Raw genomic sequence first — 16,964 nt, 5'->3', positions numbered from 1 at the left:
TTTACAGCGCTCTTGGGAGAATTTAATGCCCCAGCAGACCTAAAAGCACTTTGTAAATTGCGGAGCACAATTTTAAAGGGCTGAATGCTGGGGGTGGGGGGGCAGGAAGCCAGTGTATGGATCATGCCACACACCAGGCAAAGCTGCTTCCTGCCCACCAGGACCCAGCCTGACTCAAAGGGTGAGGGCACATGCGTGGGAAGGAGCCTCCGGAACAAATGTCAGGCCTGCGCTAAAGCAGTCACCCAGCTTTTGAGCATAGTTCTGTGGGGCCTACCCTTGGGGGGCAGGCAATGATGCTTACGTCTCTAGAAGGCCAGCTCACGCACAGGCCGAGTAGGTGATCCAGGACCCTCAGAGGGCCACCCTCAAGTTCAAGTCTATCCCCTCCCCTCCATGTCTTTCTTCTGAGTCTAAAGAGCTACCACCAGTGCTTCATTCCTTCCTGTTGGGTGCTGTGTGCCTAACCATCCGCTGCTAATCCCTACTGCCTGTCTTACAACACTTCTCAGTTTACACAGAGCAGGCCCATCTGTTCTCTCATTGTGCTATTATTTCCATTGTGTGGATAAGGAACCTGAGATTCCGAAAGAGTAAGTGGTTCCTGCCAGGCCACTTAGTTAACAAGCATTAAAGCTGAATTGGCAACAGGTTTTCTAACCAAGGGTTAGGGAGGTAACTCACTCAACTGAGCAAGAATTCCATCATTAAAGAACCAGTTGTAGAATCAGGAAACAGGTGGCCCTGGCCTGAGGGGACAGGACCAGTAAATTTTGACAGGGGAGAGTGGGGGCGGGGGGATAGGTTTGGAAAATCAGCATCAGGTAAGCAGTGGACTTTGAGGAGGGTGGGGCAGGGGCAGATGAGGAGGTGGGGGAGGAAGGAAGAGGGAGGAGGCCAACCCCTGGTGGGCCTACTAAGGGCAGTCTTTCCCGTGGGAGGAGCTAGGGCCATCAGGGGGAGCACTTCCCCACAACAGCTCTGGGAGAAAGGAAAGACTCCAAAGGAGGCCCCCTGGCTCTGTGATGCCACAGCCCTGCCTCTTCTTCAACACTAACAGTCTGAGGGTGATGCGGCCACCACATTCTGCAATGATAGCCCCCCCACCACCACCACCGTGGGGATGCTCCCACTGCCTGCCTCGGGGGAGGGTGTGAGGTAAAAACGCCTGGCCTGTCTCCTACCACACCTGTCTTCTCTCTCTCCTTCCCTGCCCACTGCCTGGCCCCAAACTGGTTCCTGTGCCCAGTAGCATCCTCAGTATCAAGATGGTGAGAGCTGTGCTGAAGGGATCCTCGAACAAAGCTGTATTTAAGCAAACACACGCTTCCTTTAGAGTGCAGACAGCAAGGGCCCATCTCTGCTGATTCAACAAAACATGGCAACCCTCGAGGCAGGGATGGGAATAGGGTGGGGTCCTGCCTTTGCAACAGTTTTCCCATGGGTGGAGTAGAAGACTCTCCATTGGCATGGGGAGCCGTCACTGCTCCTTTCCTGGGCACCATCTCAGCGTGGCCCTATTCTGAAGCAAGCTTCTCCCCGTTTCTCCAGAACCAAGTGGCTTATGTGGCTGTGACCTACCTCCGTGGTCCGAAGGCCATTCTGTTTCTGGGTCAGAGGGCCTGAGCTGAGGCTCTGGGGATTCGGGCACTGGGTCCCACAGCTCATCTTCTTGTCTGGGTTGGAGATTCCACCTGGGGCTGTAGATCGGGGCACACCAGTGGAGGAGAGTCCGTCTTCCAGCACACCTTGGGGAAAGAAGCAGAGGATGGCATGGGAGTCTTGCACATGACAGTTGCTGCAAACAATCCCCAAGCGTGTGGGGGGAAAAGCCACAAAGAAATAAGTCACCACAATCCCACCATGCGGAATTACCCTTTCCTAAAAGAACATGTGTGGGGGGTTTTAAATATACATATATATGTGTGTGTGTGTGTGTGTGTGTATATATATATATATATATATATATACGTATAGGCTCCACACCCAGTGTGGAGCCTGATGTGGGGCTTGAACTCATGACCCTGCGATCAAGAGTCAGATGCTTAACTGACTGAGCCACCCAGGTGCCCCTTTGTGTGTATTTTTTTTTTTAACAAAAATGAGACTTTAAAATAATTTTGTAACCTGAAACTTGACATTTTTCCATGCAATTCAATATTCTGCCTTGTTAGTTTTCACACAATAAGTTTGCCATTGTACAGATGTGTCACCATTTACTTATTTTTAATTTTTTTTAAGTAAGCTCTATGCCCAATGTGGGGCTTGAACTCATGACCCCAAGATCAAGGAGTTGGATGCTCTACCGACTAAGCCAGCCAGCCAACTAATCCCCTCTAGCTGGTTATTTGTTTTCACAATAAATGTCACTGTGGTTGAAACTCCTTAGGCTTTAAGCTTTCTTCTTCTCCTTTTTTTTTTTAAGATTGATTTATTTATTTGAGAGGGAGAGAGAGAGCAGGAGAAAGGGCAGGGCGAGAGGGAGAGAGAGAATCTCAAGCAGACTCCCCAATGAGCTTAAAGCCTGATGTGGGGCTTGATCTCAAGACCCATGAGATCATCACCTGAGCTGAAATCAAGAGTTTGATGTCAATGGCCTGAGCCACCCAGGTGCCCCTTAAAACTTTATTCTTAATTACCTCCTTAGGATAAATTCCTGTAAGTGGAGATACTGGTTTGAAGGTTATACAGTTTTTTACACCATTCCACCTGCAGGTGTTGGACTGAGCATATGTTCCTTCCATAACAAATGCCAAGAAATGATAGAATGGGGTTTAAATAAATAGCCTCACTGAAAAGCAAGAGGGCTACATCAAGGAATACTTGGTTGAAGAGTACCTGACTGAACAGAGCAAAGGCGGCCCAGGAAGCATGAGGGGGACGAGCAGGTGGGAGACCAGAAGCGGGCAGAAGCTCTGCAGCAGCCACAGGGAGGCCAAGGGCAACCAGGTGGACTGGTCATTCTACTCCTCCAGCAGCTGAGGCCAGTCAGCAGTCACAGAGCGGTCTGTGAGGTGGGATGTTGTGACAGAACAAGAAATACATATGTGGTCTTTCCCCCCAGTTCCTGGCACAGATCTCCAAAAACCCTGGTAATTACCTGAGTGACAGGGTGATAGGAGCATCTTTTGTTATAACATTTGGTCTTTGCTCCAGTTCATGACACAGAGCTCCTAAATTCCTTGGAATTTTGTGAGTGACAGGAGAGACAGGAGCGCCATTTATTCTAATGAGGCAACTCTTGGAGGTCCCCTTGATAGCTTCAGGATAGGGGCCGGTTGCCAGAAAAACCTAATCTTGACTAAGAGCTTGGAACTTTCAGCCCCACCTCCCAAACTCTGGGGAGGAGGATGGGGCTGGAAATTGAGTCATCTGATTATGCCTACATGATGAAACTTCCAATTAAAAAAACCCTTAAATAACAATATTGGGGGAGCATCCAGGTTGGTAAAAGCATCCATGTGCCAAGAGGGTGACAAACCCCAACTCCACAGGAACAGAATGCACTTACGAATCTTCTAGACCACGCCCTATGTACCTCTTCATCTGGCTGTTCATTTGTATCCTTTACAATATCCTTTACAATAAACTGGCAAACATAAGTAAAGTGTCCCTGAGTTCTGTGAGCCATGCTAGCAAATTATTGAACCTGAGGAGGGGATATAAGAACTCCAACTTACAGCTGACTGGTCACACGTACAGGTGGCGACCTAGGACTTAGGACTGGCATCTGAAGTGGGGGACAGTCTTGTGGGACTGAGCCCTTCACCTGTAGGGGCTGTGCTGACTCCAGGTAGTTGGTGTCAGAATTGAGCTGAATTGTAGGACACCTAGTCAGTATCCGGAGAGTTGGAGAACTGGTTGATTTGGTGGGAAAAAAATCCCACACATTTGGTGTCAGAACTGTTGTAAGTAGAAACAGCACAGAGAGGGGCCTGCCGCAGGGAGAAGAGCAGTACTCTCAAGGGCTGGTGACCCCTGAGAGAAAGAGAAAGAGAAAATCCACACCATGAGGGCTGACTCTGGAAATAGTGTCAAGAGTTAGGCCAATAGTTTTCATCCCTGCCTTCCAAGTGGGCTTCTTAAAAGAAGTAGGTGCAACTGACGTTCTACATGAAATTTCAGTTACAGAAATTAGCACAAAACAAGAATAAACAAACATTTGGAGAAGGCCAATACCATAGAAGAGAGACAGCAAACTTTACGGTGGAGACCCTAGGAAACGTAGCTAATAAGGTATGTAGCAGAAAATCTTAAATAAGTGTAGTTAGTCTGCCCAGAAAAATGAGGGAAGATAAGGAAAGCACAAAACAAGGACAAGAGTGACTAAAGATATTTGAAATAATAATTTTAACTGTTGAAATGAATTTTTAAAAACTCAGTAGAGAAGCTGAATAGCAGGACAAACATAAAGAGCAAGTGAATGAGCTGCCCTAGGGATTCTCCTGGAAGGAGCAAGTGAAGGTATGAAAAACACATTGGGAACACAGGATCAAAATCCAGACATTACAACCTCAATCGAAGATTGGTTCCAGAAGGAGAGAGTAGAGAAAAATGAAGGGAAGTGTTATTCACAGAAATAATAGTATTTCTCAGAACTGAATGAAGAAAGATGTGAAACCCCAAATTGAAATAGCCTACCAAAAACTTGACAAGACCAATGAAAAGAAAAGCCAACCTAGATAGAGCTTAGTGAAAATTCAAACCCTGTCAATAACAAGAAAAGCTTCAGAAGAGGAAAACAAAAACAAAAACCGGAATGAGACTGACATTAGACTTTTTATCAACAACCAATGGATGTAAGAAAATATGGAACAATGACTTCAAGATTTCAAAGGATAGGCACATTGTAAAGTCTTTTGCAATACTTTGCCAGATTTACCTCTCTAAATCTCCAATTACCCTACTGCCCTCTGCCAACAGTATATGAAATGGCAATATTCCCCAAACCTGCACAAACCCTGAATATTTTCTTTTTTGTTTCTCATCTTTGCCAAATTTAAGAGGCAAAATAAAGTATCTCGCTGCTTGGATTTACACTTCTTGATTTACTAGAGATACCATATTATTTATGTGCCTATTGGCTAATTGTGTGGGGCTTTTTTAAAACTGTCAAGTCATTTGCCTATCTTTCTTTTGGGGTGTTAGCCTGCGTTTGCTTTTAATCAAACTTAAGGAAAACAAACAAAATCCTTTCCCAGAGTGTTGAGAAATTACTTGCCATGAGGCACGCATCAGAAGCACAGCGTGTTTGATGTACAAAGAGAGGGAGGCTTGGCTGACTAGACAGAGCTGGTAAGGCCACAGCCCCAGCGCAGCCGAGGAAGCAGTGATCCAAAGAACACACACGTCCACCTAGGACAGTGTATATAGCCTGCATGCCGGATATATTCCTTCTGTTCCTCCACACTCACTTTCCCCTCCTCCCTACCCTGTTCTATGTCCCAGGACACTGACCTGAAGAAACCATGTCAACAGGCTCCCCCGTCCACTGGTTTCTGTTTGGGTTTGCCAATGGGTACCACTAGCTCCCGAGCAGAGGGGTCTAGAGTAGCGTACTGAGGTCAGGTCTTTGTTCCCCTAGCTGCCTCCCCGCAGGGTCGCCATGGGTGCACTGTGTCCTCTATACACTCCTCCACCAAAAAAATGTACAGAACCAAGAAAAGCCGGAGAGACCGTGCAATCAGGAGGCTCCTGGTGACTTCTGGGAGGGCTCAGAGTGGTAGGAACAGAGGACAGATGGCAAGTTGTTGAGTAGGAAGTTATAGATGCTGCATCGGTCAGGGTTCTCAGCTACAAGCAACAGAAATTGACTCTAGGGAATTAAAGTAGGAAAGCAATTCTTTTAAATGCTCTGGGAGGCTCTCAGACTTTCTGGGAGGGTTGGATGTTGAGTCACAGAGGTTATCTATTCAAGCACAATGTCCCAAATCCCTCCATAGAGCTTGGTCTCCCAAGCCCTACAACCTGGAAACTGGCCTCAGCACTGCTGCCACGCTTGTATTAAAAAAATTATTGTTGTTTTTCTGAAATTCCTGAATTTTATCTCACAACCCTTCTGGGTGCCAAGTGCCCCAGGCAGGGGGACATTGTTGTGAAAGCTGCATTGTACTAGACCCTAAGCTGCACCTGCAATTCTACTCCATGCCAGCCCTCTCAAGTCTGAAAGATGGGAGAGTGACTCTTATTTTACAGCAGAAGAAACAAGTTTAATGCAGGTTCTGTATGTTTCCAAAGCTTGCGGTCTTAGCAAGTATTCACATATCCTTCAAAGAAAAAATCCGAAGTAGGCAGTTCTCAAATTTTAGTGGGCATGAGACCCACCTGGGGTGTCCGATAAAATGCAGATCCCTGTGTCCAACCCCCAGAACTTCTGATTCAGTAGGGGCCCAGGAGTATGCAGTTTAACAAGTTCCCTCCACCCCTACCCACTTCCAGTGATTCTGAGACATGGAATTCTAAAAACTGCACTTTTAGGCTCCTGACATGGAAACTGATGCTCATGCTAGTTTTGAGGGTTACATGCAAAATGCCCAACTATATTTCTTTCCACAGTGAACTCTGTAGTAGGAAATTGAGAGACATCTGTGTGCCCCTGGGGTATGTCTTTTTTTGACATCCTTCACAAAATTTTCATTCCATCCAGAAGACAAGCCAAATCACTGACTTTGCCAAAAGATAGGAAACAGCTGTGTCCAAAGCTTGCTGAGAACTTGCAACCGATGACTTCTTGCCAGTTTCTTGCTATTTTGGAAATGGAGCTGGGAGGGGGTCAGCACAGAGAAATTAAAAATGATAGTGGAGGGGCGCATGAGTGGCTCAGTCGGTTAAGCGTCTGCCTTCGGCTCAGGTTGTGATCCCGGCGTCCTGGGATCGAGTCCCGCATCGGGCTCCTTGCTCCGCGGGAGTCCTGCTTCTCCCTCTCCCACTCCCCCTGCTTGTGTTCCCTCTCTGACTGTGTCTCTCTCTGTCAAAAAAATAAATAAAATCTTTAAAAAAAAAAAATGATAGTGGAAGTCATGTGGAGAGCAGGACAAGGGGCAACTCCTCTGTAACCCAAGCATCTGGCTTTCTTTGGTGAAGGTGATCTCAGTGTCCAAAGTCATTGAAACCACCTGCAAGTCAGACCCTCGATGACTGAAAAGTAAAGTATAAGACACTAGCAGTCTATTTGGGAAGAATCTCCTAAAGCCATATCAGATGAAAACTCTGGCTCATCAGCGTCTGGGCTTAGGCCCTGAGCACGTGGCTGATGATAATTTTGCCTGAACTGAGGTATATATTAAATAAACTGCAACTACCCAGCCACTTAGAATTTGTCTCCTTATTTTTCAAAATGAACTAAAATGGAGAGGTAGCTGTCATTTCTTCAATGTGATGAGTAATTTCCGAGCACACACTATGTGTAAGAAGCTGGTATGCGGCTTTTTGTAAGGCTAATATCAGGAAGTCCTTTAAAAGTGGTGAGCAACCCTTACATTTATTGTCAATTGATTTTGAACAAGGGTGCCAATGGAGAAAGAGTTTTTTCTTCTTTTTTTTTTTGGTGGGGGGGAGATGGGGGAGAGTTTTTTCAACTAGTGTATGGGGCAACTGGATATCTACATTTGAAATAATGAAACTGGACCCCTATCTCATACCATATACAAAAGTTAACCCAAAATGGATAAAAAATCTAAATGTAATGGCTAAAACTATAAAACACTTAAAAGAAAACACAGGCATAAATCTTCATGACCTTGGATTAGGCAATGGTTTCTTAAAAATGATCCCACAACCACAAACAACAATAGCAATTGGGCATCAAACCCCCAACCAAAATTTTGGTTGGACACCAAAATTTAAAACTTTTGTGCCTCAAAGGACATCATAAAGAAAGTGAAAAGACAATCAACAAAACAGGAGAAAATTTTTGCAAATTTATATCTGATAAGGGACAACTAACCAAATGAAAACATAGGCAAAGGATATGAATAGACATTTCTTCAAACAAGAATGCAAATGGCCAATAAGCACATGAAAAGATGTTCAACATCACTAGCTATTGGGGAAATATAAATCAAAACCATGAGATACTACTTCACACCCACTGGAATGGCTTTAATAGAAAAAGGCAGATAATAACAAGTGCTGGCGAATATATGTAGAATTCAGAACCCTCACTCACTGCTGGAAAAACAGTGCAGCCACTTTAGACATCGTCTGGCAGTTCCTCCAAAGGTTAGACATAGAGTTACCATAGGACCCAGAAATTCCACTCTATGTCTATGAAATGAAATGAAATGAAAACCCACGTCCACACAAAACTTGCACATAAGTGTTCACAGAGCATTATTCATAGTAGCCCCAAAATGGAAACACCCCTAATATCCAACAATGACAGATGGATAAATAAAATGTGGTATACACATACAATAGAATATTATTTGGCAATAACGAAAACAAAGTACTGATACATGTTACAACACTGATAAACCTTGAAAACATTATGCTAAGTGAAAGAAGCCAGTTATAGGTCACATAGTATACCATTCCATTTATATGAAATGTGCAGAAATAGGTAAATCTCTAGACAGAAAAAGAGATTAATGATTGCCTGGAGCTGGGGTTGTTGGGGGGGAAATAAGGAATGACTACTAACAAAGGATTTCTTTTTAAGGTGATGAACATGTTCTGAAATTGATTGTTCACAACTCTGAGAATATACTAAAAACCATTTAATTGTACACTTTAAGCAGGTCAATTGTATAGTATGTGAATTATAGCTCAATAAAGCTGTAATTTAAAAAAATGTCAGCAACGCATTATATTGACTAAAGAAAAGAAAGAAGCACATTTGGCTTTGAACAGCAATGGGCTGTTCCTGGTCAGGGAGAGAGACTGACCGATGGACTTGTACATCTACAGGGATAACGGCAATTCAAGTCTAACAGTTGCCAAAGGCCATGGGTCCTGGGTAGGAGGGTGTCGGAGGGCCCCTGTTCCCTGAGATGAGTTGCCAGCCTATCACATCTGCCCTTGGCCATGGGGATTGGTGGTGCAAATAGCTTCCCCCTGGTATTCCACAGCGTGCAAAAAAGACTCCTGCTGAGAGCAACAGCTGAACTGAAAGGATCCCAAGAGAACCAAGGGGAGTCCCGTCTGTCCGCACTGAATTCAGGCAGGCCTGGATGCCTCTCTCCCCAGAGACACCCAAGGACAACAAACAAGCTAATGAACTGGGAGGCAGACAAAAGGAAAGATCAAGATCTCACTCTCCTTCTCCGTGCTGATACTGTTAGAATCTGTCAGTCTTACTTTTCCCTCTCTCCCTTTGATCCCCTCCTTCATGTGCTTTGATCCCCTCCTTCACGTGCTTCTTCCTCATCATCATAAGTGATCACTTATTTGTTCCTTTATCCTCTGTCTTAGAATTAGCCAGTCATTTGAAAAACAGTTGTTCCGTGCCTACGACATGCCAGGCACTCTGCTGGGTGCTGCGTTACACCCGAGCTTATGGTGCAGGAGGATGGCGGTCTCTCAGCGAGATCTTCCCTCCACCCACTTTCCCTTTCTTCCTGCCTCTCCCAGTCTGCACTAAACCCTCCAGGTCCACACCGGAGAGGGTAATGGGAGATGGATGGCAAAGGCTGAATTCCCATTGGCGGGGGGTGGGGGGGAGACAGAAGACAAGAATTTGGACTGGTGTTGACAATTATCTGTGACAGGTAGAGGGCGAGGCGAGGCAGCAAACATTTAGAAGACAATGCATCATATCCATCCAGGCATCTAACTTTCCCTTCCTTTTCCATGAAACCCAGTCCGGATCCCACCTTCTTACTCAGGCTGAAACTGCCTCTCCAGAGAGTTGTCTACCTGAGCAATCCCAGGCAATCCCCAACAAGTGGCGCCCTTAGCATGGCTGGGAAGGCAGTCCTGGGAATAGGGTGGAGTCCCAGGAGGCCCCTCCAGTGCCTGCTGCCATCCTTGGCCATGGCCCTGCCCATCATGGCACCATTTCTGCTTGAATGGGGAGGCTTACTTTGATCTTTCATTCCTACCCCACTTCCTTATGTGTGCAGACAAGGTGTGCTGGCTTGTGGCCTGGCTTCTTCCCACAAAGACGGCAGATCTAATCAGTTAGGGTTTTAAAAACACTCCAGGGTTGCACCCTAATGCTGCTCACAAGATGCCTGGCCCCATGCTAGTCTTCATGGCCTGCCCTTCACTCTTTTACTTAGTGAAATTTTTCTTTAAGGAAAGAGTCACCCAATGAAATTTTCCTCTCTGTTTTCTTTTATTCCTTGGTTCATTTTGGGGGATGGTTAGCCCTTTAAGGAAGTGGCAGCTTGTTTCCTGGTGGTTGTTTTTCTTTTTACTCCTTGACACTTCCGGAATTTAGTACAACTAGCTTTTTCAGCAGGCTCTTTCCAGGCTGGCTGTAGCTGCACTAAATCGTCCTCCTAGGTGGATGTTAGAAATTAGGCAAGACATCCTTATTAGACAGAAGTATATGTGGCTCAATCAGAATTAGGAGATTTAAGTCAATTGTATTGTTTTAATTCTTGACATTTTAAAATGATCCAAAGCAATCAATCAATCCTCTAGCATCTATAAGTGCCTACCCTGTCTAGCACTGGGCTGCTATTAGTGGATATAAAGCATTTGCCTACCTGAATTCTTTATGCTTCTGTCCCTTAATTGGAAACTTCACAGTTTATTTAAAAATTACTGAAAACAGAGCTGTGCAAAATTTAAAAAACAAAATACTGTTTCTTACCTATCAGAATGGCAAAAGTTAAGTCTGATAATATTCAATGTTGAAAGGGTGTGGGTCCATGGGTTCTCTCATAGGTTGCTGCTGTGTAAATCAAACAATTTTGGAGGACAATTAGCAAAATCTATTCAAGTTTAAAATGTGCACACCATCATGAGTCAGCGATTCCAGTCGTCAGTGTCTACTGTGGAAAAGCTCTTATCACTGCACAAAGAGGCCTGTTGAGGACACTCTTCATACCACTGAAACAGTGGAAAATGGAACCAGCAGACCAATCAGTTTACTAAGCCAATTTACTAAATAAACTGTGCTTTACCTATCCTACAGAATTCTGTACAATTTAAAAGTATAAAGATTTATACAAAAAGAAGTCCAATATATAATAATGAGTGTAAGGCAACTAGAGGATAAATATATTAAAAATGACAGCTTTTACGTAGGAAAAACACTGTTATATACGTTATTATATTTTTTCGCACAGCAATACACACGTGTGTGTATATATCTTTATGTATATATATGTATTTATATGTATACATATATGTGTATGTATATATGTGTGTATGTGTACACCCAACAACCTGATAACGATGTTTGTGTCTGAGGAAAAGGCAGGGAACCAAGATCAGAGGGTGGTTAATGGGGCCTTATCTATAACATGTCTCCTTTTAAAATATATTACTTCTGAAATAAAAATGATTTTTTAAAAATAGAGCTATGTCATATTCTGCCTTTTCTCATTAGTAGTGGCTCTGGACCCACGTAGAATATCTGGCTATTTAACTTGTAGTTATTAGATTATATTTGATCATCAAATACGCTATCAAAAATAGTAATCAAATATAACGACACACAAGAACAAGAACAGCCCACAAGCTGTTGCTTAACATGTTGCTATTAGTCCATTCTACAAAGAAAGGTCAACCATTTTAAAATCAAGAGATGAGATGTCTAACTCTCTGTAGGGCCATCAGACAATTCACTGGGGCATCCTAACAGTGAATGTGGATGGAACTAATTATAGATGTTGGTTAGAACCTGGGGATCACTTACATGACTGAAATCAGGCATGGTTAGTCCCCACAGAGGAGAGGATTCTTGCACAATGTTTAGAAGGAAAGACTGGGCATTGTTGACATGAAGATAATAAAAGAAATGAAATGAAACTCACATTTGTGGGCTCCCATTGAGTGCCAGCCCATGCTAAGAACTGAGGATCTAAAGACAGGAGGACTCCTGAAAGGACTGGTAGCTAAGAGCATGGCATTGGAATTTGGTTCCCAACTCTATTTCTCTGTCACACCAACCATATAAGTAGGTCTTACAATCCCTTATTTTCCCAGAAGAGGAGACTGAGGCTCACGGAGCTTAAGTACTCTGCCTGAGGTCCTACAGCTGGGGCCAGAGCCAGGCTTCCACCCCAGGTCTGTCAGACTCTAAAACCTTTGCTTTCAATGCATTTGTGTTTACTCCCATCATTTAGAAAAAAAGAAAAAAGAAAACCTACAATGAATCATGTTCTCCCTTTTCAAGGCTAGGCAATAACAGAGGTGTATGGTATCATCAAAATAAATGAAAGACTTTTTGTTTGTTGTTTAAAAGATAATTCCACAGCTCAAAGGTCTTACTCCTCAGGGTGGAGCTGGTCTTTAGAAAGACTCAGAATCTGGGCGCCTGGATGGCTCAGGCAGTTAAGCGTCTGCCTTCAGCTCAGGTCATGATTCTAGGGTCCTGGGATGGAGTCTGCTTCTCCCTCTCCCTCTGCCTGCAGCTCCCCCTGCTTGTGCTCTCTCTCTGTCAAATAAATAAATAAAATCTTCAAAAAAAAAAAAAAGAAGAAGAAGAAGAATACTTAGAATTCAAGTAACTTGCCAACAGATTCAAGTGGGTGGCAATGAAGTACAGACAGGGAAAAGATGAGTGTATTTAATTAAACTACCTTGGTGCATTTTCTACCCCTTGGAACCCTGAAATTGTTCTGCCAGGTGCACAGCCCTCTGGGTCACCCACTACACATTCATCACTTGTCCTCGAACACTCAGAAGCCACTGCCAAGGCTCATTTTCTGCACTCAACATCTCCCGTTTCGGGGGTGCAGCCAGCTGGCCTCAGGCAATCTCTGCTCCAGGTGGGATCAGGACTACTTGATCCGGGATGGAAAAGAATTCCAGGGAAGCAAACAAAACCACAGTGTTGCAGACACTTGGTGATCCAATCAAGGGGACGAGAGAGGCTGCGGAACAAAGGGATAACGGCCTGGGGATTCCACTGCACAGCCAGAACAATCTTTTAGGACTAGGCATCAGATCCTAGCCCGTCCCTTCACTGACTTCTTCACGCCTTTGGGATAAAGGTCCCAAATCCCCACGTGTCCCGCAGGGCTCTATGTGAGCACTCTTGCCTCTCCTGGCTTCATGAGTTTATGCTCTCCCGACCGTTCCCTATGTTCCAGCCTTATTAGACATCGAAGGCACCTCACTGCCTTTATCACGCTGTCCCTTCTAATAGATTGCTCCTCCTTTGGCCTCGTTAGTTCTCTGCCTCAACTTAAACATGACTTCCTTGCAGGCGGAGGGCAAGGGGGCTTCCCAGACTCCTTCCTCCCACTAGGTCATGTTCCCCTAGTTCTGTCCCATAGCACCTTGTACTTCTTGGGAGCATCCAGCCCAGTTGGGAGTTTTTGTTCTATGCCCGCCTGTCCCATTAGCCTGGTTGCTCCATGAAGACAAGGACCATGCCTGTCTTGTTCATTACCATGCTTGGCATATATGAGGCATTCAAGAAACGGTCCTGAAGCACTGAGGATGCCAGCGCTAGTACCATGACGCAAGGAGAAGCCGCCCTCCAGACCTCTATACGTTGAGTGTTTTCTCCCTCCTGTACCAAATGGCTGAAATTCCAAAGGAAGCAAGTGCAAATGTGAACCATGCTTGCTGTTCTGATTACCGTGCCATTATCAGGGAGTGAAGGAAAGTGCACGTAAACAGTGAAATCAGCCTCCGACAGCCCTGTCCTATGACGCAGACCACTCTCCCCACATCCTTTCCAGGTTGCTGTGGCTCCCAAGGGCCCCCAGTCAAGGCCGGCGTCTTTCCAGGATCCAGGGCTAAATACAAAGACAAAGACAGTACTGTAGCTCTCCCCAGACTCCATTTTCACTTTAGGGGTTTGTGCTGCCAAACAAAGGGATGGCAGCCCTCTGGTGAAAGCAGTCCTCTGACAATCTCGGCTAAGGGCACCCTGAGCCGAGGAACAAGAAGGGTTGGTAACAAGGCTGGGCAATGCTGCCTGGGGGCTGGCGACGGTACAGAGAGGTGAGTCACACTGGGCTGTCCCTTCCTCTCTCTACAGATGGCAGCACTGCTGCTAGAAAGGGGAGCTTTGATGATGGGGCCCTGGAAACATGCTGATGGCCTGACCCTTGGGCCTCTGATTCCAGGATGGAAAATCTCCAGGGGCAACTTTGTGTAGAAAAGGAAAGACCCTCCAAGCCTCCAAAATGTTCCCTCCTTTCTGCTGATGCTTGAAATTCCTTGCCCCGGGGGAACAGTAACCTTTACGCGGCAATTAGCACTAAGTTTTAAAATTGAGTTAACTCCAGGAGAGCGACATTAACTTAAATTCACCTCTGTCCACTTCTCCCAATCATTTCAGAGCAGGAAGGCTTCTTGTTTGCTAGAATGACCTCACGGCTGCTTCTGGGTTTAAGAATCCATGTAAAACAAAACAAAACAAAACAAAACAAAACAAAACAAAAAACCCAGTGGAAAGGAAGTCAAAGAAAAGAGCGACATTCAGTTGATTTATTTAATAGGGTTTAGGTGGAGAAGGAATAGGAAGCAGAAGAGTGGTATGGGCAGAAGGAGAGAGGAGAGAGATTTGGGGAGAGAGGAGCCACTGCCTGGTTTGTTTAAAAAAAAAAAAAAAATGTCTGCGAGTCAGAAGATTTCCAAGAAGTTTTGTTGTGCATCAAAAGTAAACTCCTTCCAAACTCCTGTCACTTGTGACAACATGGATGAACTTGGAGGGCATTATGCTAAATGAAACAAACCAGACAGAAAAAGACAAATACTGTGTAGTATCACTTTTATGTGGAATCTGGGGAAAAAAAAAAAACAGGATAGAGAGAAAGAAAGAAAAGGAAATAAAAGAAAAAGCTGAACTCAGAGAGATTAGAAAAGTGGCTGCCAGGGGCTGGGAGTGGGAGAAATAGGAAGAGTTGGTAAAGGACAACCTTTCAGCTGTAAGGTGCTTAGTGTGAGGATCTAATGTATAATGTGGTGACTGTAGTAGATAACACTGTACTGAATCACTAAAATTTGCTAAGACAGTAGAACTTGAGTGTCCTCTCTCACACACAGACAAAAGGTAAATATGTGAGGTGATGAATGTGCTACTTAATTCAATGGTGGGATCCTTTTATAATGGATTTCAAGTCACATTGAACACTTTAAATATCTTTTTTTAAAAACATTTTATTTATTAATTTGAGAGAGAGAGCACGAGGGGGTGGGGAGGAGCAGAGGGAGAAGGAGAAGCAGACTCCCAGCTGAGCAGGGAGCCCGATGCGGGGCTCGATCCCAGGACCCTGGGATCATGACCCGAGCCGAAGGCAGATGCTTAACTGACTGAGCCACCCAGGCGCCCCGAACACTTTAAATATCTTACAATTTTGTCAGCTTTACCTCAGTAAAGCTGAAAAAATAAACTCCTTCCCTTGTGATACTTTTCTTTGTGAGACACAAGATTTGAATTACTTTTTTTCTTCATTCCATCTCTCTGAACCTGACTCTATTTCTTTAAAAGATTTTATTCATTTATTTGAGAGAGAGAGAGCACAAGCAGGCAGAGCGGCAGACAGAGGGAGAGGGAGAAGTAGGCTCTCCGCTGAGCAGGGAGCCCGATGCAGGATGCGATCCCAGGACCCTGGGATCATGACCTGAGCCGAAGGCAGCCGCTCAACTGACTGAGCCACCCAGTGCCCTGAACCTGACTCTATTTTGACACTGAATCTCTTGGGGCCCTACGAGTCTGTGAGTTGAATGACTTAAGTCTATGTTCATTCAACATGTATCACTGATGCCTGGCGGCTGTACACCCAGGAGGAATGTGCTAGAGTGGGGCAGGCACTGCCTCTGGAGCCAGGCAGGCCTGGGTTCAAAGCTCAGCTCTGCTCCTTGCGAGCCGTGTGACCTTTCTTGAAGTGACAAAATAATAACATTTATTGTTTGTTTGTCAAACTCCACTACGATGACTCCCATTTTACTCACTGCCTCAGAGAAGCCAAGTAACTCAAAGAGGAACAAACAGCCAACAGTGCATCCAGGACTCAACACTCAGATCTGTGTGACTCGAAAGACATCTTGTTCCCATCTACCATCATGACCTGAGCCAAAGGCAGACACTTAACTGACTGAGCCACCCAGGTGCCCTTTTCCTTTTTTCTTTTTTTTTTCAGTTCAATGGATTTTATTTAGAGGTGAAAGCTTGAGGCAGGGTGACCAAGCTGTTAGCTATTCTAATTACAAAAGAAACCTTAGAGACAAGGTGCTAGAAACCCAAGGTTATCCTTGAAGCATTTCAAGGGATTCAATAGTGATTTTAAGTACACAACAATGGAGAAGACTCCATTAGATTTAGTTTAGCATACTAGAACCAGGGGATGTGAAGCTTGAGAAAATACAAAATTCCTTCCAGAGCCAGAGAAAAACAGACCACTGGGGAGCGGGTCGTGCTGCCATGCGCATTTCCTGCACCTTTTCGATGTGCCAGGCTCTGCTCTAGAGCTGGGGATGCGGCAGTGAAGGAGATAGGCACCATCTTTGCCCTTTGGCGGTGATATCTGGGAGGTGGGGAAGAGAGATGTCCAAGGGGTATTGCTGGTGGCCAAGTACAAAGCAGGTCAAAGAGAGGCAGAGGGCGAATCATGGGTAGCCATCGGCACCTCGTTAAGGAGTTTGGATGGTGCCCTGTGGGCAAGGGCAGCCTTGGGACAGTGTGGGGGATCCATGCGAAGGGCTCAAGCCTGGAGGCAGGGAGTCCAGTAAGAAGAGCCTTGCCTTTGGGGATCTGCCTCCTTCCAGAGCTGCCCTAGCCCTCTGAATGCATTTTTGAGATGATTATCTTCCCAGCTGCACTCACCAAGTTGGAAACCACTCTCAGAAGGCTGTGACTGGTAATTATGCTGCCTCAGAAAGACAGCTTTTGC

General features: G+C 45.1%; 1 protein-coding gene across 1 annotated transcript in view; it reads right to left on the bottom strand.

Annotated features, from left to right (window-relative positions):
- Positions 1-16,964, bottom strand: part of BAALC (BAALC binder of MAP3K1 and KLF4) — a 76,033-nt gene that overhangs the window by 11,749 nt on the left and 47,320 nt on the right. Inside the window, exon 2 of the mRNA XM_006744634.3 lies at positions 1,582-1,748. Coding sequence (XP_006744697.1) covers positions 1,582-1,748 — 167 coding nt within the window. The remainder of the gene's footprint in view (positions 1-1,581; positions 1,749-16,964) is intronic.

The sequence above is a fragment of the Leptonychotes weddellii genome, chromosome 4, assembly GCF_054177405.1.
Source record: "Leptonychotes weddellii isolate Sample4059 chromosome 4, ASM5417740v2, whole genome shotgun sequence".
Lineage (NCBI taxonomy): Eukaryota > Metazoa > Chordata > Mammalia > Carnivora > Phocidae > Leptonychotes > Leptonychotes weddellii.
Note: the sequence above shows the minus strand (reverse complement) of the source record. Positions and strands in the feature narration are given on the sequence as shown.